At 40.6% G+C, this 22476-nt stretch overlaps 1 protein-coding gene and 1 non-coding gene across 27 annotated transcripts; one reads left to right on the top strand and one right to left on the bottom strand.

The window, feature by feature from the left end:
• Positions 1-1220: 1220 nt before the first annotated feature.
• LOC107279825 (urease-like) lies at positions 1221-14606 on the bottom strand. Of its 2 annotated transcripts, NM_001425736.1 has the most exons (19): positions 14540-14606; positions 14269-14395; positions 13495-13568; positions 13117-13162; positions 12781-12886; positions 12471-12613; positions 10020-10130; positions 9740-9903; positions 9257-9638; positions 9075-9183; positions 8286-8425; positions 7758-7895; positions 7590-7681; positions 6828-6957; positions 6599-6757; positions 4226-4408; positions 3374-3508; positions 2482-2553; positions 1221-1708 (listed from the first exon to the last, which is right to left on the bottom strand). In NM_001425736.1, the coding sequence occupies exons 2-19, from the start codon at positions 14392-14394 to the stop codon at positions 1487-1489; spliced, it is 2532 nt and encodes an 843-aa protein (NP_001412665.1). In that variant the 5' UTR covers position 14395; positions 14540-14606; the 3' UTR covers positions 1221-1486. The 2 variants fall into 2 exon arrangements, with proteins under 2 accessions (NP_001412665.1, XP_066161142.1); XM_066305045.1 differs by lacking the exon at positions 13117-13162 and having other exon boundaries at positions 1276-1708; positions 14540-14566.
• A 197-nt stretch (positions 14607-14803) lies between these two features.
• LOC107279824 (uncharacterized) lies at positions 14804-22255 on the top strand. 25 transcript variants are annotated; one of them, XR_010737449.1, is made up of 12 exons: positions 14804-15510; positions 15651-15841; positions 16469-16598; positions 16815-16892; positions 17005-17118; positions 17277-17345; positions 17490-17647; positions 18297-18358; positions 19178-19241; positions 19319-19637; positions 19793-19855; positions 21812-22255. It is a non-coding gene; the product is annotated as an uncharacterized protein (transcript). The 25 variants fall into 25 exon arrangements; XR_010737457.1 differs by having other exon boundaries at positions 17005-17203; positions 17490-17661; XR_010737454.1 differs by having other exon boundaries at positions 16815-16915.
• Positions 22256-22476: the final 221 nt, after the last annotated feature.

The following is a 22476-nucleotide window of genomic DNA, read 5'->3' as shown; positions in this document are numbered from 1 at the left end:
GGGTTCTGGCGGCGGCAGATGGCAACCGAGTGGCGACCGAGGTACGGGCGACACTGGCGAGCGCGACGGCGACGGTTTCACGGCGCGGCGGCGGCTTTAGTGGTGGTGGCGCGCGGCCGGAGGCGGCGGCGCGTGGGAAGAGCGGTACGGCGGTGGCGAACGGAAACCGAGCGGTGGCCGAGGTAGCTCTCACAGCGGCGAAGCTAGCGGCGAGGCGACGGCTCTTGCGACGGCGGCGTAGACAGCGAGTAGTCATGAAATGACCTTGGACGAAGACAGCGAGTAGAGTTTGACAAGACCTACAACTTAATTGTGATGGCTCTTTTTCATTTAATATCGTTCATAGTGCCAAAAGTGTTACAAGTTTTAGAGAGAGGTGAAGTTTAGTCATGAAATGCTTCACAAGTCATATGGTAAGAAACCTACGTGCGTAGTAAGAGGTTCGGGGATCAAAATGTATGTACCATGTGCCTGTAAAATTAGGTGACTTGTGACTTGCGATATGTGCTCTTTACAAGAAGTTAGCCACACGTGAAAATTGATTTTTATGGGCTATTGTTAAGTCAACTTGTAGAAATCTCTACTATTATAAAAATTGAAGATGTTTTTACTAGTATTTTGGTACGTCATCTGTGTATGAATCAATTTTTAAGTTTGTTTGCTTTTGGAAATACATATCCGTATTTGAGTTAGTTTTCATAATCGTTCAATTTTGGTAATATACAAGGAATCATATAGGAATCCTATTTAAAAAAACTCGCATGCTAACTTGAGACAATTGTCGCATGCTAACTTGGGACAATCAGACTCCTAACTGCAGCTCATGATTTTCTAAAAATATATATATCCAAGCGAACTCCCATAGTGAATTTCATCTTAACTAAACCATATAACAATAATAAGATTAAAATAGACTTCATCCGTTACAACGCACGGGCACTTTTTCTAGTCAATAAAAAACTAAAAATTCATATTTTTTTTTCACGAGCAGTTCCTTAATAGCCACATGTGAATTGATTTTCACGGACTACTGTAAAATCCATATGTACAAAACCATTTCTACATAACCTAAATCACAGGCAGTTCGCCCACCCGTATGTGAAAAATCCTTTTTGACGCTTGGAAAAATGATTTTCATAGTAGTTGCAGGACTTGACAAATCTTTCTTCCTTCAATAAAATCTCTTTGCTATCTTAAGAAAAGATCTAAATGCATAAATCATTATCTCAGTTTCAAAATATTTATATGTTAACACAATGGACTGCTGCCACTCTCTTTATAAACTTGATTATATAATAAAGCATGAAGATAACACAAGTGTATTCAAATCAAGCATTACGGCCAAAAGTTATCCTTATTGCACCTGTGAAGGAAAACTCACATAAAAAGCTTTAAGTTTACAAGTCATATTATTGAAAAGGATACAAGAGAGAGACCAAATGCATGCATTAACCCTAATTAAGAAAGGCTGGTTCACTAAAGTTGTCTAAAAGAGGAAGTAATTCCGAGATAGTGGTACTGTGGGTGTTGGTTGACATCTCAAAACCTCTCCATCAGCAGTAACCGTGTAGGTTTCAGGATCGACATCAATTTTCGGAAGTGCATCGTTTAGCTTCATATTCAGCTTTGTCAAACCACGAACGCGACCTACAGCTTCCACCCTCTTTCCCAGCTTGTACTGCACTGCAACGCCAGCTTCTTTAGCAGCCTGCCATTAATTGTTGAACTGAGAAATCAGTAGATGTCGTTGGTCAATGACAGATATCAATATCGGAAAGATAAATCCAGGTTGTATTCGGTGAGACGGTGAGTCCATTGATATCTATAACACATGTCCAACACTGTGGAGCTAAGCCCTAGGCCCACATGTTAGTGACACACCATGCCATATTTAAAAAGTTTTTAATTTTCCGCTATTGTTTTTATGTACAACGAATTTCTGGGTTGTGCTGGGCAGCTATACAAATGTATACTGATATGTTAGTGAAGCATTATGCCTACTTACAAATTATACATCCATTCTTTTCTAGATGATGTTTAAAACATCAGTAAAATCTGACACAAATTGTGAAATGTTTGATCAATTCTTTTCTAATCATAAATTCATAAAAACTATTAAAATATAACTAAATCAAAGATTTTCTATGACAAATCTACTAATGTCATTTTCACATATCAAAATTTTGATATTTTTGAATTTGTTAGTTGTTTTAGATCATTTCTGTCCTTGAAAAGGTGGGGAGCAATAGTTAGCCCAGGAGGTCAGGATTATCCAAAATTATTGTTAAACCATGTGCACCGAACTGTTATTATGGTATTAATAAACATTTTGAATTTGCCTCATTTTTTATACAAAATTTATACCAACAAAACGTTTAGCGCAACACTGTATTTTTGCATCTTATACTTCTTTTCTTGTTAGTACTTTACTTCCTGTGCATCTATTTTCCAGTAGAACAGACAAAAAAAAAGTCAACTAACCTTGCTCACAAATGCTATAGAGTTGGCACTTCCAGCCCCTCCAAATGCACCAAACATAGGTCGCATCATAACCTGCATCATGAACAGATGAAAAGTAATAATTATGAACTATAAGATTTTCACCTACAGGAGTTTATGCAAAAAGCAAGGGACAAATAGAGAAGCTACGCGGGACTCAATCTACAAGTTACGGTTTCTATGTATATCCATGGGTAGTTTACATTTTATAGGCCCACATAGTTTTGCAAAACAAGTTGAAACTATCACTTGAGATTTAGTGTGAGCATGTAAGGTAGTACATCATACAAGCTCTCATGGAAAATTAATATGTGAATGAATTTTCAAAATATATAAAAGTAGGCTCTGGACAATTAAGTGAGAAAAAAGAGTGCCAATCCAGTAAAAACGAGGAATACAAAAGGCAAGTATATCATGCAAAGTCAGATGCTATTTCAACTTGATTTATGGGTGGGCACACAACTCTTTTGAACTCAAAGAATGGCTAAAATATTGAAAAGCTGCCTCTTGGATACTAAAAGATATGCTGTTTAAGGTTTGAGTGTTATTCAATTTTATCACACTAAATCTATTTGCATGTAGGCCAAATAGATTCTAACAGAACTACATAAGTACAATAAGGGCCTATTTGGCACAGCTCCACCTCCACCTCCACCTTTCTTGGAGCTGGAGCTCAGCCAAACAGTTTCAGCTCCACCTAAAATGGGAGCAGAGCTGAGTAGAGTGCTCTCATAAAATGAACTAGTGAGGTAGAGCTAGGTTTCCACAACTCCACTTCAGACCCAACTCCTGTAGCTAAATTTTGGTGTTGGAGCTCTACCAAACAGGCTCTTAACTATTTCAACTCAACTCATCTCAAGAAGAAGTTCCGTACCGGTTCAGGTGTTGGAATGCTAGCATTTGGATCACCCATATTAGCGCATGCAATAGCACCACCCTTTATAACCATTTCTGGTTTTGCTCCAAAGAAAGAAGGTTTCCAAATAACAAGGTCAGCTAATTTTCCCACCTGAAAAAAAAAAACAAAAAAATTATGAATAGAAAAACTAAAGAGAAGTATGATCAGTTAGCAAGTTTTTCCCTTTCAGTTAAGAAAATCCAGTAGGAAATGTATAGTCAACCAATACTGTTGATGCATCTGTAAGGAATATATATAACTACAAAAGGCATATTTATTGAACTGGAAAAGAACACATCACAATAGATTGTAACCATGTCAACCGTAACCTGTCAAGCAGAAATTACAGGTGGTACTGTGATGTGTGACTAGTTCCCGCTTTCCAGCATATTTGTATATCTTTATTTAGTTACATTAATTGGTTGGATGCAGGAAAAATAAACAAGTTTCCAGACACTCCACACTGCCCTATAAGACCATCTTCTTGTGGCTTTTACCCTATAATGAAGCACATAGTAAATGGCCCCAACATAGAACATCTCAATAAGTGATGTTTTGACGGTTGACATTAATACATATTTCTGAAAAAGTGTTTAGGTAAAACTGAATTACCTGCACTGCAGAAATTTAGCATCAAGCATATTAAAGAAATAACAGAATCTCACTTTGTTAACTTCAACTTACATCAAAATTATTAAACAAAACATGCATTTTACTGTTCTTTGCTACATGAAACAAAATAATCTAATGTTTCCTGTAACATTCAAAATATGGCATAGGTCCCCAACAGTGGTAGGAAGCAAATATTTGGGATTGCAAGAAGCATACCTCAACAGAGCCAACAAAATCAGAAAAGCCATTCACTATAGCAGGATTTATGGTGTATTTAGCTATGTATCTTCTTATCCGGAAATTGTCATTGTCCTCTGCAGCATCGGGGGAACTGGATATAGGTAATCTACCTCTCTGTCTCTTCATCTTATTTGCAGTTTGCCATGTCCGAGTAATCACCTAAAAATTATGTCCCGAAATAAATGTAGGATTGAAACACATTACTGGTTAGTGAAGCTGATGCCTCAAGGTCTCAAATCAAGAGGAATAAAATAAAAAATCTCCATTAGCCATGTTTATTTTTTTGTTGAGATTGAACAAACTAAAATGAGCTAATCCTGTTTTCGAGTGAGTAAGTTACAAGCTATGACGATGCAGAACTGCATATTTTCAAATTTCCTGGTTGAAGTACAAACGAATCATCATCAATAGTTCAATACTATGCTAAGAAGGTGCTATGAACTGGTTATATGGACATGTCTATCAATGGTGCAAGAGGACTCCTACAGCCAGCTGGAGATAAGCCCCACGTTTTCAGTATTAATTTTGCTGTGCTCGTGATTCCTATTATTATACTTATTTCCTAGTTTACCTCGCACTTACAAGGTACCCTGACATTATTAGGGCAATTGATGAATAATCTCTAAAAATGGATTTTATCAAATCCAAATCAGTCAAGTAGATCTGGGCATAAGGCCTTATGTGTTTTGATCTCTCTTCTTCCTCCTCTGATGCCATATTAGAATGATAAGATGTACTAAAGGGAAGGCACTTCATGAGAAAGATGACACCATATATTCAGGAGATTTCCTTATTTCTTTCTCTTATTGCTTCATCTGAATTATGCAGTGTCAAAACTAGAATTTGGCAATATGAAAAGGGGGTAGCGCACAAGAAGTAAAGTGGATGGGTTATGAGACAAGGGTTTAGACAGGTTCAGGTCTTCTCGATGAGAAGTAATACCCTACTCCTGCTTGGGGATTGTATCCGCTGATTTTAGTATTGATCTGACGATCTGAGTTGTGGTTGTGCCCTCAAAGGGGCACCTGCCCTCCTTATATAGTCGGAGGTGGCAGGTTTACAAGATAGAGGTTTAATTCCTTACTGTTTAAATCTCCATATCTACTTTACAATCTTACCAAACCAAGACTACGGGCCGTTTCCTTGATACACAAGTAAACGTAACACCCGAGTCCTAATTCTTTACATATTCTACTTATATGATCTATCCACTATAACCAGTCAGATAGTCCAGCCGTGTGGGTATACGGTACCCATAATCTCCACATGCATCAACCTTATTTTATATAAATTTATTTTCTTGTTGCTTGATCTGAATTATGCATCAACCCTATTTATAGAAAGAATAGTCCCTCGCAATATGATTTAAAGTAAAAACAGAAACCAAGAGAAAACTTATCTCTAGACCAATTTATTTATTTAGCCACTTTTGATATTATTCGTAATGGGCAAGGGCACTAGACCAAGTTATTTATTTATCCAGTTTGGATCTTATATGTAATGGGTAAGGGCTTTAAAAAACTATACATCTATGTTGCTACCCTGCAGACATATTTTCAGTCCATTAATAGCCAATGGAACACCATGGGAAACAGCAGTTACAGCTGTTAATATGCGATGGCAGGGACCAGCATTAGTAGCAACAATATTTACCTATCAACTTATATATCAGACTGAATGCTAGTTCACCTCTATTCATGAATACATAAGTGTGGAATTTAGAATTTAGCAAATGCCTATCAAGTTTCTTTCTGTCCCAAGCAAAGTTTTCCCTGTTGTACACCTTCTCCCCTATGCTGGTGGTGTCTCCTTTCAATGGTGTTCATAATACAAATGACTCTCTCCATCCAAAAATATAGCAACTTCTAGCTGATAACAACAGTGGTAGTGTTGTTATACTTTGGGTCAGAGGTAGTGTTGTTGTAGTACCATGTATCTGAGGCCTGACATGTACCATCTAGTTTGCACGATACTACATCATTAGCCAATATGGTGGCTATAGTGAACGTAAAATGGACAATTATTATGTGAACTATCTTAATCAAAGTCAAAACAGAGGAAAATATTATGCTACCAAAGAAATTTTTAGATCTGCAATAAATAGCTAGATGTATCAGAAATTCGATACAAGTAGATGATATTACAAGTATCCACAAAACACATAGTGAAAGTCTCTACTATGTCAATCAACTGTGAGTTTTTCATGATGCATGGCATGAGATAACATTGAGCTGTTGACTACTTAGAATGATGGTAACCATAATCTGTCAACAAAGGTGCAAGCTATAGAAACATACATGTCAAAATTTTCACCATGAAATACAAAATTAGGATAAGAATGTAACAGACCTCTCCAATGCGCCCCATAGCCTGCGAATCGGATGATATGATACTGATTGCTCCCATGTCATGCAAGATATCCTCAGCAGCTATTGTTTCAGCTCGAATTCTAGACTCGGCAAATGCTACATCTTCTGGGATATTTCTATCGAGGTGATGGCAGACCATCTGGAGTGGAGCAAGCACAAATTATTGTTATATTTTAAGAAAATAAGCATCGGCAAGATGAGAAGTTTACCAGCATATCAAGGTGCTCATCTACAGTGTTCAAAGTAAATGGCCGAGTTGGATTTGTTGAAGAGGGTAACACATTTTTCACTCCACATACTTTGATAATGTCTGGAGCATGACCACCACCTGCTCCTTCACTGTTTACAAGGCAGTAAATTATAACTTAGTCAGTCCCATTTACAGTATCATAAACGAATATCCACAATATAACAATAGAAGGGTCTGTATAACACAAAAAAGAGATTATCTATATAAAACTGCATTTATGACCAGAAAATATTCAGCTATTTTTTGACAATGTTTAACATTTTGAATTTTTTTCCTGTAGTTTAGAGAGTTGTAACTGTAGGCTGGTGTACACAATCGCATTCCTATGAAAGTTTATCTAGGATATCTAAGTGATTGCATCCACCCTAAACATCTTAAACTTCACCATGCTCATAACCTCGTTGCTTTGACAACAAGGAGTGTGCACAAACGTTAAGGATGGTTATGAAGCCAAGAGAAAGAGAGGAGAAAATAAAATGCCATCTCCACTAAAAAACATATGCGAAACAGGAAAGAGAACAGTTAGTTAGGCACTCGTAAATGCAAGTGACAGGAGTTCTAATAAACGGGGGCAAAGAAGGTAAACAAGCAATCAATTGACATGCATGGCTTGTATTTTAGAAGGTGAACAGCTCTCCCTTAAGTGGAAAATGAAAATTTACTTTAATAAAAAATTACAGTACATAGAAGTTTGCAAGTAAAAATTCTGTGGATTGCATACCTATGATATGTATGTATTGTCCTATCTTTAAATGCGGCAATTGTATGCTCCACACAGCCTGACTCATTTAAGGTGTCTGTGTGGATATTTACCTGTCCAAATTAGATGATAATCACTATTAAGGACACAAGGTAATGCATGACAATATAATACTATAAAATAGTTTACCTGGATATCAAAAGCTTCTGCGACAGATAAACAGTTATCTATCGCAGCTGGGGTGCTTCCCCAATCTTCATGCAACTTCAAGCCCATTGCTCCTGCCTTAATGATCTCAGCCAATCCATCAGGTTTTGTAGTATTTCCCTGCACAATTTCACACAGTAAACAAAAAAACATGAATTACTTTCCATAGTAATGCCAAGATTAGGGTGCATTATGAAATTGGGACAAGCTCCAGACTTCCAGCCTCTTCAAAAACATATTTTGTTTTTTATCTTCCCAATTACACAATAATTGGATAAAGAGTTAAAGACACCGGTGTTTTCTATTAGATATCATAAAATAACTTGGACGAGGTGCCAACTATGAAGGCTTGTGTTCTTAACCTGTACTCCAGCCATAAAATTATTTACATATTTGACCTTTCACAACTAAAAGACCTGATCTAAACCTGCAGATGATTTAGTACATTGGAAAATATTGAATTACCTGTAATTGATGTTAATGAGTCATGACATACTATAAACTTTATACCTTGCCTGTGAATCCCATATTGATTGGTAATTCATCAGTGGACTGTAGCATTAGTTTCATGTGAGATGGTGAAGGGGTGCAAGTTGTGGCACAAGTTCCATGTGCTGGTCCAGTTCCACCTCCCACCAATGTTGTGATGCCTATAAGTAAATGCGGAAGTAACGAAATACTTTAGCAGTCAAACTTCTCATGATTTATAACCAACGAATCCAAATCAAATGGTACAAAAATATATAATTCAACAGGATCCATTTTCTCAAAGTACAAAAATACATGAAAAGGAGTTAATTTTACAAAACCCCATCTTTTGCAATTTTTGCAACAAAACTATAGGATTTTTAGCACAAAGTTAAAAAAACCATAGGTACAACACTAGCGCATCTATTTTACTCCATTTTCCAAAACAATTTTCTCAAATACAAGGGGCACTTCCTCACAAAAAATACAGGGGGTGCCTTGAAAAGAGATTGCAAAATCTGGGGGTTTGTATTATCCTTCCCGCAAAACATCTGGATTTGTCAAAAGTTCTACATGGAAAAAATCTACCTAGTGTGGATGTTTTAAAAAAAGATGTCCTTCCAACAATATATTTGGAAAAAGATAGAACAAAAGTGACGATATGTATGTAATAACCAACCATTAAGTGTTTATGCAGAATGCAAGATATGTGTGAAATAGCTGGTGACAATGTCAGCACCCTCTATTTAGGGATGCAGCCAAATTGTCGAGATAATCCAAAGATATGTAATTGCTTAAGTCTCATATGTAGCAACTAGTAAGGAGCCTAACCACTTGCAATTGCCTCTTCTGCCAACTGAGGGCATATGAAGTGAACATGGCAATCAATTCCACCAGCAGTAACAATCATGCCTTCAGCAGCAATAACTTCAGTATTAACCTGCAATTGCGTATGGCATAAATCTGTTCTTCTGTAAATCACGAGAAACAAATGAAAGAAATAAAGTAGTTACCCCCACAATCATCTCTTCATTAACACCATCCATGTCCATGACATCAGGGTTTCCAGCCTTCCCAATAGCAACGATAAGTCCACCATTTATACCAATGTCAGCTTTGTATATTCCTGTATAGTCAATCACAACAGCATTTGTTACAACTGTGTCCAGGCAATCTGAGGCTGGATACCCTGCCGACTGTCCCATTCCATCACGTAGAACCTTTCCGCCTCCAAATATGCACTCATCACCATAGATGGCATAGTCCTTTTCAATCTCCGCAAAAAGGTCAGTGTCACCAAGTCTAATCTTGTCACCAGTTGTAGGCCCATACATGCTTGCATATTTCTCATGATCAACACTGTAGTCATGTGTGCCATCACCAATAATACCTTCACTGAAACAGAACTTGGAAATGTAAATAACTAGACTGGAATAAATATGGCATGTTAAATTTTTTTTTATTTATTGGCATTAGCAAAGTCAAAAGGAAGCAACCTTGAATCTGGATAATCTTCATGCCCAAAACCATTTGCAATAACCTTTTCCATTACCTCATTAAGCTGAGATCTGTTGACAGCACCATCAGCAATTCCATTTCCACCCCTGATCACTTTACGACCACCAATGCTTACAAGTGTAACCGTTTTTGCATCCCCTGGCTGTAACAGAAAAGATATCATATTCCCGTGGATCATGGAAAGGATGTGCAAAATATTTGTGAGACTAGGTAGGGTCCAAGGATTTGTGCTAAAAGACGAATTAGATTACTCAGCACCTCAAAACGGACAGCTGTGCCAGCTGGTATGTTCAGTCTCATGCCATAAGCTCTTTGTCTATCAAAAACAAGGTATGGATTGGCCTCTATGAAGTGGTAATGACTCCCAATCTGCAGATTACAAAACAAAATGGAAGTTCTGTCATAAGGTGTAGCAACAAAGTAAATAAATTAACAGAAACATGGGAGTTAATCTTACACAAAAAAAAAAAAACTGTGTGAATGCGGAGTCTCGTAATTGAAATTACTCCCTCCATCCCATTTTGATCATCCTCTAAGATTTTTGAGGTCTTCTCAAAATGATCATCATCTAACAAGTATCTTTTAGTTTATTTGTGCAAAGAATAAATGTGCATCACTGAATGTGTTGCATGCAACTAACAAAGGTTAATTTCTATTAGTGCAATGTCATGTAATATTTAAAACAGGAGCAATACACGGAACATGAAGCGATGAAGCACCTTAACCGATGGGGATTAATTTGAGAATGATGAATATTTTGGTGCCCTTGGTCTTGGTGCAATTTTCTTAGGGTATAATCAAACTGGGATGGAGGGAGTATTATACTACAGCTAGGGATACAATTAAACACAACATTTAGTATTCAAAATGCATCCAAAAGAGCATTTGAATCATAGCTACAGCAAAATCAATGTTTTTGAAATGGCCAAATTGGTTGGGGTACTAAGGACAAACTTAGCATCCAGAATTGATAGAGAAGAAAATGGTGAGATAACCTAGGTCCAATAAGAATCGAATCCAGGCCGACAAATCACTCCTGGTAACTCCCTGCTAGCTGAGCTAGCCGCCGTTCTCGCAAAATCAATGTGAAAGGGAGCAAAAATGCAACTTTAGTCTCCAAACAGTCAAGACTATTTATGCATGCTCAAGGAAGGAGATTGAATACGCTAGATAATTAAAATAAGAGCAGATAGCCTTTTGCCTTTATGATGATGTCAGAAAACGATGCAGCGACTGAGAATTGCATTTTTGGCAGTCACCTAACTGCCTAACTCCATCGCTTGTGCCCCACCTAATTTATTATCTAGACCTTGGCTCAGGCCTAGGATTTTAACTGGAAGCATCAAGAATCCAACTTCAAAAAAGAATAAAAATATTTTAATTGGGAAAAATAATTCAAAATTGTGAGCATCTAAGCCCCATTTCAGGTATTGGTTTAGGCGATTGATGACAATTCGATCACCCCAGTTAATAGCATTTGTTGAGTATATAAGAAATTGGTTCTCATGGCACATGTGCAAAGCATCAAGCACAAAGTTATATACTTATATGTGATGTTGAAAGGATTGCACAAAGATCAAGAATACTGTTGACCTCCAAATGTCCAAGTGACCATATGCGCCTTGAGCAACACTCTTGTGAGATTGCTCCAATGAGAACTAGTCTCCAATCCTTTCGAAAAACATTGTCTTTCTTCATTTGCTATGTCTATCACTATTTACATCGATGCACTTTATATTCTGCATTTCATTTCCTAGAATTTCTATTGTAGTGAGAATTGATCAAGGGTAAATTTGGGAGGTTGGATAGTCATACTTAGTAGCCCTACTGTCACATAGGTTTGTTAAAATTATATAATTTATTTTTTGGAAGAGAAAATCAGACTTCGGTTTGTTGCACTAGAAGAAGATTTTCCAGGCCCAGCCTGAGGGTTAAGCAGGCCTGTTCAACTTAACATGGTGCAACAGCTAATAGCTACCTTAAGAACTGATATAAGTAGGAATTTTCATATAGGTAATAGCAATACTGCAATGCTTATAGGCTGCTAGTTCACGATAGTATCATGCTACAGGTGGAAGAAGTGCAAATACAATCAAGATGAGTGGTGATGTTAAACAAACAATAACAATGGGGTTGCAACATGGACAAAAACTCAGTCTCAAGGGAAAAACCTCCCCCGAGGTATTGTGACTAAGAAGCACCGGAAACCAGGGGCCCAGAAAGATCACGAAAGCTGGTCCCCCCCCCCCTAAACGTGCAGCTGCCCCGCCCCTATGGATTGGGCCTTAACCCGTGCTTTAAGGCCCATGCGCCATACCTGAGGGCTCACCCTCCATAGGTCGATTCTTAATCTTAACCTATGTTGTTTGGGAACTAGTGAGTGACCTTTTTTGGTGCGATACCAAGATTTGAACTCTGGTCAGCAGCTTCCCACTAGAAGTCATTTAACACCATGCTACAATCACGTTCGCCTTTGGAAATAATTTAGAAAATCAGTTGCGGGGCTTGTGGCTAAGCTCCATCTTTGGAAATTTAATTAAACAAATATTATCTAACAAACCCTGCCCTAATGGGCTTGATTGAGTCCTTTTGGACTCTTTCCCTTCTTCTTAATATAATGATGTGCAGTTCCTTTTTGACAAAGTTGAAATAAAAGGAAGTATTTTATAGATTTGCACTCTGACCCAAAAAAAATCCACAAGCGCTCACCTGAATAGGTCTGTCTGCCTTGTTAACAACCTTCAGAGTTAAAGCCCTGCGATGAAGATTGAGGACTATGTGACCAGAGCAAAAACGTACTTCGCCAGGAAAGTCGTCCACACCAACCGAAGAAAACTTTTCAAGTGAAGGTACTGCAAATGATGTTATCATTTTAACTCATTACTAACTTATCTTGGGTACCTCAGCAGATTTTTGTTGAACAGGAAGATCACCACAATTTCATAAATTCGTTATTTTAAAAGTACCACAAACAAAACCTTCTGTAAGTGAAACAAGTATGCTGATCAGAATTGACAACCTGGGAGGAAAGAACCATGCAGTGCTAGCTCCAAATTTCCATCATCAGAAGAAATAGGATCATGTACAGTAATTAGTTTTGTTCCATCCATAAATGTTCCTTCAACCTAGAAAAAGTGTAATATGAGGGGCCTGTTCACTTTGATGCCAAAAAAAACCTTACCAAATTTTGGCAGGATTTCTTATATAGCTATCAAAATTTGGCAGCAAATTAAATGTAGCCACTTTTTTGGCAACTTTACCAAAACTTGGTAAGGTTGAAAATGGCATCAAAGTGAACAGGCCCGAGGTATAGGAATGGACGAAAGTGATAATATAGTATGAGCAAAGAAATAACCTGTACAGTTTCTAAAAGGTGTGGAACAGCTGGAAGAACTTGCCTCCTGATAGGCAAGGAAAAGTGGAACTAAATCAATCTTTATGTCAAAAGGGAGACAGGCAATTGATTTTACTGAAAGTGGATAAATTAATAAACCACGAGGACCCTATTTTTTTCATATTACAAGGAAAATGTGAACAATTTTCAGACAGCTTATGCACTTCATTGGAACTTAGCAGGCATTTCACTGGATCCAGCTTTCCAGCAGTGTACATTTCTCATATGAGCTAGACAGTTCCAAAACTGTATTGCACTTGTGGGATAAGGATGGCGCAAGAAATTGATTTTTTTTAATCGGAGGTCAAAAACAGTTATTAAGTCTGTATAGAAACAAACCTTCCCAGCAGTTGTTTTCCTAAGTCCATCAAGTCTGTCACAGTTCTGTCTCCATCACGAACAAACTCAAGAATCTGTGTCCGGAAGCAGAGAAATAATTAATTCCATCATGGTACTTGAAATTGTTAATAAACATAATGTACAAAATGGTCTTCATGCCCAATAAAATAACAGTACTCCCTCCATTGGTATATACATATTTCAAAAGGTCAGCCTTTGTAGATTTTGGCTAATAATTAGTCAAACTACATGTACTTTTAGTTTTATAATATGTTAGTTTTGTAGCTGTTAAGAATGCATTTTATAGAAATCAATGGTTAAAGTTTAATATTGAAGGGCTATTTCTAAGGTAAATATGTCCTATAAAAATCAATGGATGTAATACTTGTTAGTAGGGACTCAAAACACACGTAGCAGAAAGACCGTGAACCCAGAGCAATACTAGCAGCTTACCAGTAACAGAGCATACATACATAGCAGAAAGGGAAATGTCTTTATATTGCTTTCGAAGCCAACTACAAACCATATGCTACTACAATCAGAATAAATAAGAATAGGCATGAAGAAGGAACGCATGAAGCAATGCATGAAGAAGGGATTTTGCAGAGCACATCAACGTCTCTCTCTTGCCATAAGAATAGGCATAGGTAGTGCAAAATGCAGAGGACAAATAAATATGCACACTAAGTCTCCTTCCTCCTCTCGGGCAAGCTTTAGGAACACAAGCGCAGTCGCAATGAATTGGTCGGTGGGGACGAGAGCACCGCCACGTACCTGGGCGGCGATGAGCGCGACGGCCTCCGTGTAGTTGAGGCGGAGCCCCCGTGCGAGGCGCTTCTGGGCCAAAAACCCTGCATTGTGCAGCGCCAGCTTCTCCGCCTCCCTTTGTACCAGCTTCATCCTAGCCGCCGCCGCCGCCAAACCAGATTAGAGAACAGAAAAAACGAAGAGTAATCGAAGAATCGGTAACCCTCGCGGGGAGGGTTAGGTTGATCTCTCTCGTGATGACTGAAAGAGGAGCTGAGGAGGTGAATTCGCTGGTTACCTGTTGCTGTGGTCGCCGATGGGGATTGCGAATTCTGGGGGAGAAATTCGATAAATGTAAGTGGCGTTCGCTGGACGAACGCTGGGAGAAAACTCTTCACGTTTCTGTAATTATATATAGACCCTTACGAACAGTATTTGAAGAGGAAAAATCGCGAATAGGGACCTCGATATAAAAAGTGTTAAGAATAGAGGGTTTTCCGAAAAATGACGCCCACTAAGTCCCTAACCAAACCCTATCCGCCGCCGCCCCCTTCTCCCTCTCGTCTCTCCCTCACCCTCTTCCTCACCATCTCCCGCTCGCGCCACCGCCGCCGCGGGCGCGTCCACCTGCGCCGCCGCGGCCCCGTCCACCTCCGCCGCCGCCGCCTTCCCCTTGCTCCGTCGCCATCGTCGTCCCCGTCGGCTCGCGCCGCGCTTCTGCCTCCGCCTCCGCCTCCCCTTCGCGGCACCGCCACCTCCGCCACCACCACCGCCGTCGCCGTCGCTGAGCAACGCCACTTCCGCCTTTTCGCCTCGCTCCGCCGTCGCCGAGCACCGCCGTCCCCCGCTGCCGTCGCCATCACGGAGCACCGCCGCCGCGTGCGGATCCGACCTCCATGCAGTCGGTGTGAGGGCTTGACCAGGCCGACAGGCCCTCACATCCGCCGCCGCCTCCTCTTACTCCCCCATCTCTGGGCCTCTGGCCGCCATCGCACAATCCGTCTGTGCACGTGAACACGTCTTCACTCTTCTCGGTCTAGCTTCCCCCGCTGCCGCGCCGTCGGGCATCCTCTGGTCGCCGCCGTCTCTTCCTTCCCATGGAGCAGATCCACGGTGCAAGGCGTCCTTCGGCCAATCTGTTGCCTCCCTTCCCCGCAACAGATGTGGAAGGGGCCCTTACTTTCAAAGGTTGAATTTATCGTATGAATACTGAACATCATCATGCAGCTGCTTGGAATACTCAAGAACCTCCTCCATCACAGCAAAAAGGTTGTGACATTTTCTTTGTGCCATTTCTTCAATTAGGTACACATGTTCAGTATTCATAAGATAAATTGTGCATATTGTCTTATGTTGTATGACATTTTCTAACTGTTTAAAATTCTGGTTCGTCTTTGCCAAGTTATCAGGGCTCTATGCTCCTGTAAGCATGTAGTAGTCCTAGAACAAAATGGAAGCAACACTGCCAGTGGCTTATGTGAGCATGTGTTGATTCCTGGATGGCCAGCCTCTTGCTCGAGCTGCTGTAGTCCCAGGCTTTCCAGGGAGGAGATGTTAGCAGCCAAGCTCAAGGAAATCATTATCGCACCGCTTTCTCGAGGTGTCATTCTTTTGCATAGTGATCTTTGTTGGCAGAGAAAAAACATGTTACATGACATTGTTACCGTGTTTACAAAAGGTGAGAGAAGAGGGTTTGAGGAAGAAAAATGAATTATCATTTCTTATTGGTTATAGGTTAGTACAAGAAAACATTTTGGGCAATCTATTGTGGATAATAGTAAAGGGAGAGTTTATCTAACCAACTTACCATTATTATTCAGCAATATAGCATAGCAATAGCTTCAGCTCACTAAATCTGAAATTTTCATTAATCAATTATTTGTCAGCTCGACACCATCAGTGATAGAGCTATAGATGTTAGCAGCTATAGATGCAACATCTGGTGGGATATTCGATAATCTTATTTGACAGTTCAACATCTGGTGAGATACTTGGTAGAGCTATAGATGCAGAAGCTAGAAAACATGGCGGCTTCATGAGAACATTTAGGTAGAGTGTAGCTGTTGCAGAACAATTGCAGGACACTGGCATATGAGATGCTAATATCAACTCAATTTTGGAATTCCCTTCTATTCAGGGGTTGCGTATATAGCACTCTTCTGACTTACATTGTACCCCTTCTTGATAATACTCTAGGAGTTAATTTATTTTCACTGGTTTTACACAGGTATTTCATAGCTGTTCAAAAGTGCCTTGGTCTATACTCAGAGAATGGTCAATATTGCACTAATGTTGACCGATTATGCACATTGTATATCTCACTTAAAAAAGAATATGGTTGGTCATCTGCTGTTAAGGTAAACTACCTCAAACTGTTTTTATTTTTTCTTTGTTCCTTCATGTTAAATTGTTGAGCTCTCCGGGCACACAACAGTATCTTGATATATGTGGTATTTATTTATTCTATATTGCAATACTATTTTGCTGAATCCCAAGTTGTCTATCCATATATATGGTGAGTGGGGCATGCACTGTAGAAGCTGTGGATCTAAAATTGTCTCTAATTGCAACAGCGCATGCCCCTTGATTTCCTGGGAGGAGAGAAATTTCAGGAGGCAGCAGATAATTATGTCAGACCCCTATTAACCAAGGTAAATTCAGCAGCTCTTGGGAGGTACTTTAAGTTTCTATTTAAGGAGTCTCATTTATGGTTACCATTTGTTTTTCTTAGTGTATACCTTATACCCTTTTTCAATTTTTCAGGCAGCATAATGTTTCTCTTTGTTGCAATTGATTAACATGTCTCATATATTAAGTATATATAAATCGAATCTCAGAAAGCCTATGGATAAGATAGCTGAGATTTCTTATAAAATGGTAACTTCCTTTCCTGTTGCCTCTTCCTGTTAATGTACATACTGTGAATGGGAAGCCTATGTTGCCATGCTGATACCAACTACAGGTTTGGAGCCTCAATGTAAAACATGTCTATAGTTTCTTTGGTTTAGATAGTAGACTGATTTCGTGTTGTACAGAAACAATAAACACGGAATAGGCCCATATTATGTCTGCAATCATCTTAATCTGCTAGATGATATTATCAGGTATATTCCTCCCTTCTTGCTGATTTCTTCGTGAAAAACTCCAATAGGGCTGTATTTGAAATCGAACTAAAGTGGTACAGGATAGAGGCTGAACAAGGGAAACTAAATTATAAGGATTCTGATGAGTTGCTTGAATTTTTTCAGAAACGTAGCATTCTGGCTGGTTGTCACTTCTTATTCCGGGAACTAGAAGATGCAGTCCAGTTATGAATTCAATCATTTTCAGTTATGGCTTCGATTCTTAACAAGGTCACCCACCTGATGGCTGCTATTCAAAACCATTTGCAAAGCCTGTTGTCAAGGTAAAGCCGTAAAGGTTAGTTTAAACATGGTAAACAACGAGATGCCTCATGGATCTTTCTACAAGATAGACCGCACATGTTTAGGGAATCACGTAAACTTATCCCTTAGCAGGGTAATGGACGGTCCCAGCTAGGGTTTTTTAGGGCAGGTAGATGCGGCCGCCGCAGCGGAGGTGGACGCGACCACGGCAACGGCAATGACCACGCCAGCGTGAGGCGAATGCGCGGACCAGCGGCGCGTGGCCTCAGTGCTAGGGAAAACAGAGGGTAGGAGAAGGATGATATCAAGAACGGGGCAGCAACGCGTAGGATTGGGAGACGAGGCATTCCTGAGCACCGTCGCTGTGTCAGCAGATCTGTCCGCGCGGATCCATCGTTTTATTTTCCTTAGAGCCACAATACCCATAGCAGCACGGCCAAAATCAGTAGTCAACCCTAATAGATCGCTTCTTTAGCTATCTCTGCAATACCTCTCTTTTCTTTTCTCACTTACAGATCCACCATTCTCGGATCAGAGCTATAGATGAGAACCCTACCTCATAGTCTCTGATGTTAACGCAACTATAGTTTGTTATTCTTCTTTTTCCTCTTTTGTATTCTTGCCTTTTAATTTACGGGTAAATTACAACTTTTGCTTTTTATGGCACAGGATGTAAAACAACTTCTATTCTCGGGCCTTGGAATCGCTGCGCGCACGTCTTTCTCTACCAGGTGATGTACCCATATATCTATATTTTTATATGGAATCAGCTGTACATTTTTTCGGTCCCTTTGTGTTTCCTAGCTAATTTCCTAAATTGTGCATATACAGTTAGATACACTCTTCCTTTCTTTTGAGCTTTCATGGAACCGAGTTTGAGAAGGCTAGAAAGTTATTTGATTTCAAAATGATCCATGCAAACTTCTAATTTTATACCGATGGTACAGCAGTAACAATAATTGATGTGGCCTTGCTCACACACAGAAGCTATATTAGTCCACTATGAAGTACAGTTTATAGCCCTCAGCCTACTTTTAGATCATGTGTTCCATTTTAGGTGGATAGAGTTGCATGGATGCTCATGGATCCATGCAACACTATAGTTTCCACTCCATCAGCATTTGGGAATACCTTCTGCACCTGCACTGCTGGTATTATACCATCACAGTGGTAAATACTAAATGTTGCCATATCTCTTTAGGAATAGAAAACAGTTCCGAATACAAAAAAATTCCATATTTCTTTAAAAGGCAATATTAAATGCTGTATTTATTGTGCACCATTATTTGCTCCTCTTTATTGTGTAATTTTATTCCTACCATTATCATCTTGTTATATTCTTACTATATCTTATTAGAACACTAGAAACCACTCTTTTATCGTCTTATCATATAGCTTACTATCTTACGTTGTACATATTTTGCTTTCACCAAAAACAATTGGTTTTTATATGCACCTACAGTAATACCACCTCTGATTTTAGATCTGTCTCCATTCTAAAAGAGCAAAGCTTTGTTCAACCACTGACATACAAACAACCTATATTCCAGCTTCTCTATGATGGCTCGAACATCTGCTATGCTGAGATTCACCCAGTTAGATGAAGAAGATTTTGTAAGTACACACAAATACCTTCCAAGCCTGCATCAACGTAATATCCTATCTGTTACTGATGGGGGAATTTTTTATAGGCTCTCCCACCTGAGATTGTAGCCAGCTGCAATGGATACCATGGAAAATATTTAACCTTGGTCACACGCCATAACAAACCAGTGAATGTTAGGCTCGAAAAAAGAGGCCAGTCATTCTATATCTGCAAAGGTTGGAAAAAATTTGTTGAGCTTACTGGCTTACGCGTTGGACAATGTATTAGATTCAGTGTTTCTTCTCCATCAACACTTGATCTCCTCATACTTGACAAGCATGGAGTTCCCAAGCTTCCCATGCCTGCTTCATCAGAAGAACACCTCAGGTTCAAAGCAAAAAGGTCTATACACCAAAACAGCAAAGGTATTCGTATCACACAAACACCTTTCATCAGAAATAATATGATTGTAATCTTGAACCAGTTAGCTAGGAACTCATCTATTCCATTAGTTACACCATACTCCGTATCATTTAGGATAACACTTTACTTACTAGCATGCTCCATATTTCTATTTCAGGCCATTCATCCAGTCATGGTCCAGAGTCATCGTCTCCTATCAATCACAGGATCAACAAATCAGGTCAACTCACTATCCATGTCTTTACTTTCAATTACGCTCCTCTTTTAATCCTAACGAAATTTCGGTTCGTGCGAATAACATGACGCCACGCAACAACGCTATCTTTTAATCGTACAGATCAACCTATCATACCACTTCTGCAGTTCTATACCTGTCTATGCATGTATGCTCCGCCTTTGATTCGATCAGATGGCTATCTTTCCATCTGTGTAATGCTCTAGGCACCTTAGCTGATCTTCATCATGTGGATCAATAAACAAATTTGCGTTTATTATAACACCGGTCATCAGCCTATGTTACTGTTCTTACTTTGAACCACACCGCTCCACAACTGATCCACTCGCATTAATTTTGGTCCTATCTTCAGGACCTAAGCACACTACCGCCTAAAATATATTGGGGCAATTGTGTTTCTGCCCTTACTTTACATCTCAATTGTGATTTTACCCCTGGTTTTTAGGGTTTGTGATTTTGCCCCTACTTTTTTGAAACGAAGCAGCTGCCTACCCCTAGTCTGTTAACTGATGGTAACGGTGTTAAATGTGTGGTGAATGGACAAATATACCCCTGGACATGTTTTGGCTTGCACAGGATGCATGTTTCAAGTTAATTTTGATCAAATTTCATATGGGACCTAAATGTTCACAAATTTTGTAAAAGTTGACAGAACACAATATTTTGATAGAATTTTCGCAATAATTTGAACAAAACGATGTCAAAACACAATATTTTTGACAATTTTGACAGAAATTCATCAATAATTTGAACACAAATTATAGAAGATAATAGCACACTATCAAGGACAAAATTTCAGCAATAATTTCGACACAATTTCAATAGATACTTCCAACATATCACATATAACATGTGCTAGCATCACAAAGTAGCACAATTCTGAACAGCGCTGGCTAGCTCGCTGGCTGCGGCGCCGCCGGCCGTGGCGTCTCCCTGCACGTGCAACACCACGTGGCCACGCCTACGGAGCCGCCACTCCTCAGCCGCGGGGCCGCCGGCCGCCGCGTCTCCTGCGCGTGCAACGCCGCGGGGCCGCGCCGACGGAGCCGCCGCGCCGACGCGCCGACGCGCCGACGGAGCCGCCGTTCCCTGCGCTTGCACGCCGCGCCGCAGTGCCGACGGAGCCGCCGCTCCGCGGGGCCGCCGCGCCGACGGAGCCGCCGCGCCGACGCGCCGACGCGCCGACGGAGCCGCCGTTCCCTGCGCTTGCACGCCGCGCCGCAGTGCCGACGGAGCCGCCGCTCCGCGGGGCCGCCGCGCCGACGGAGCCGCCGCTCCGCGGGGCCGCCGCGCCGACGGAGCCGCCGCTCCGCGGGGCCGCCGCGCCGAAGCGGGGCCGCCGCGCCGACAGAGCCGCCGCTCCTCGGGGCCGCCGCGCCGCGCCTGCCCGCGCCGGACTCCCCCGCGCGCTCGCCCGAGCCGCCGCTCCTCCCTGCCGCACGCCGCCGCCTGTCGCGTAAGCCGCCGCCGCCACCGCTTACAACCCAGGAACTAGGGTTCTCGATTGGATCGGGAGGACAGAAGGTTTGGGGATTTGGTTGTTTCATTGAAGAAGGGTAGAATAGTCATTCACAAATTATAATAGCATTTTCTTTCTTCGTTTAATTCGGAAATCCCGGGCCCACCAAACAACCGTCCAAACCAGGGGCAGACGGCTGCTTCGTTTCAAAAAAGCAGGGGCAAAATCACAAACCCTAAAAACCAGGGGTAAAATCACAATTGAGATGTAAAGCAAGGGCAGAAACACAATTGCCCCAAATATATTTACCTTCTTATTTTAGCGCTGATGCATCTATTCTCACTCCATGTTAAGATACACCATACAAGAAATACCAGAGGCACTTCTACAAATCGAACCATTCCACATTGTCATTTTCTATAGTATTAATAGCTGGTTTCTTTCATACGCATTGAAAATGCTTATAGAATACTTTCTTGCAGCGAACACCAAACCCAAGTTTGCAGATGATATCGAAGCGCAGATACTGGGAGCCCTTCAACCAGCATGATCCTTCACAGATCGACAGACCATCGTTGCAACCTAAAAAACGGATGGACAAATTTCGCCCTCAACAATGGCATAAAGCTCCACACAGTATGCATTTTCCATTTTTAAGACTACCCATCGAGGAGCAACCGTCGATATCTTCTGAATATGCTATCAATGTAGTCTGATCTCATTCTTTTGTTAGCGGCAAAGCTCGGTGTCTCCATACAGTCTGCTGTTTATGTAATATACTGCCCATGTTATAATCGTTACCCCTGTGCACTATAGACACGCTGTGGGCACTGCACTTATCACTCTATTATGGCACTTCCATATGTAGCTACTGATGCAGACACCGATTAACCTCCATGCCTATGTATGCACTATTCACTGCCTTAGCTGTAGAGTCCCGGTATCCTTCCCTCGATGCTTATTACCTTTTTGGGATCATTAGCTATACATACTGTCCTGTATTTACTGCCTTTGCCTCTTTAAAATGGTTGGTTATGCCTGTGCACATCCTTGCTGCTTCGCCCAGGGTCCCCAGGCGGCGCGCCATTGGCGCGCCCAACCCTCTAGTAATAAATAATGAGGGGAGAAAGCTAAAGAAGAAAGTCAC

Source organism: Oryza sativa, chromosome 11 (genome assembly GCF_034140825.1).
Source record: "Oryza sativa Japonica Group chromosome 11, ASM3414082v1".
NCBI lineage: Eukaryota > Viridiplantae > Streptophyta > Magnoliopsida > Poales > Poaceae > Oryza > Oryza sativa.
Note: the sequence above shows the minus strand (reverse complement) of the source record. Positions and strands in the feature narration are given on the sequence as shown.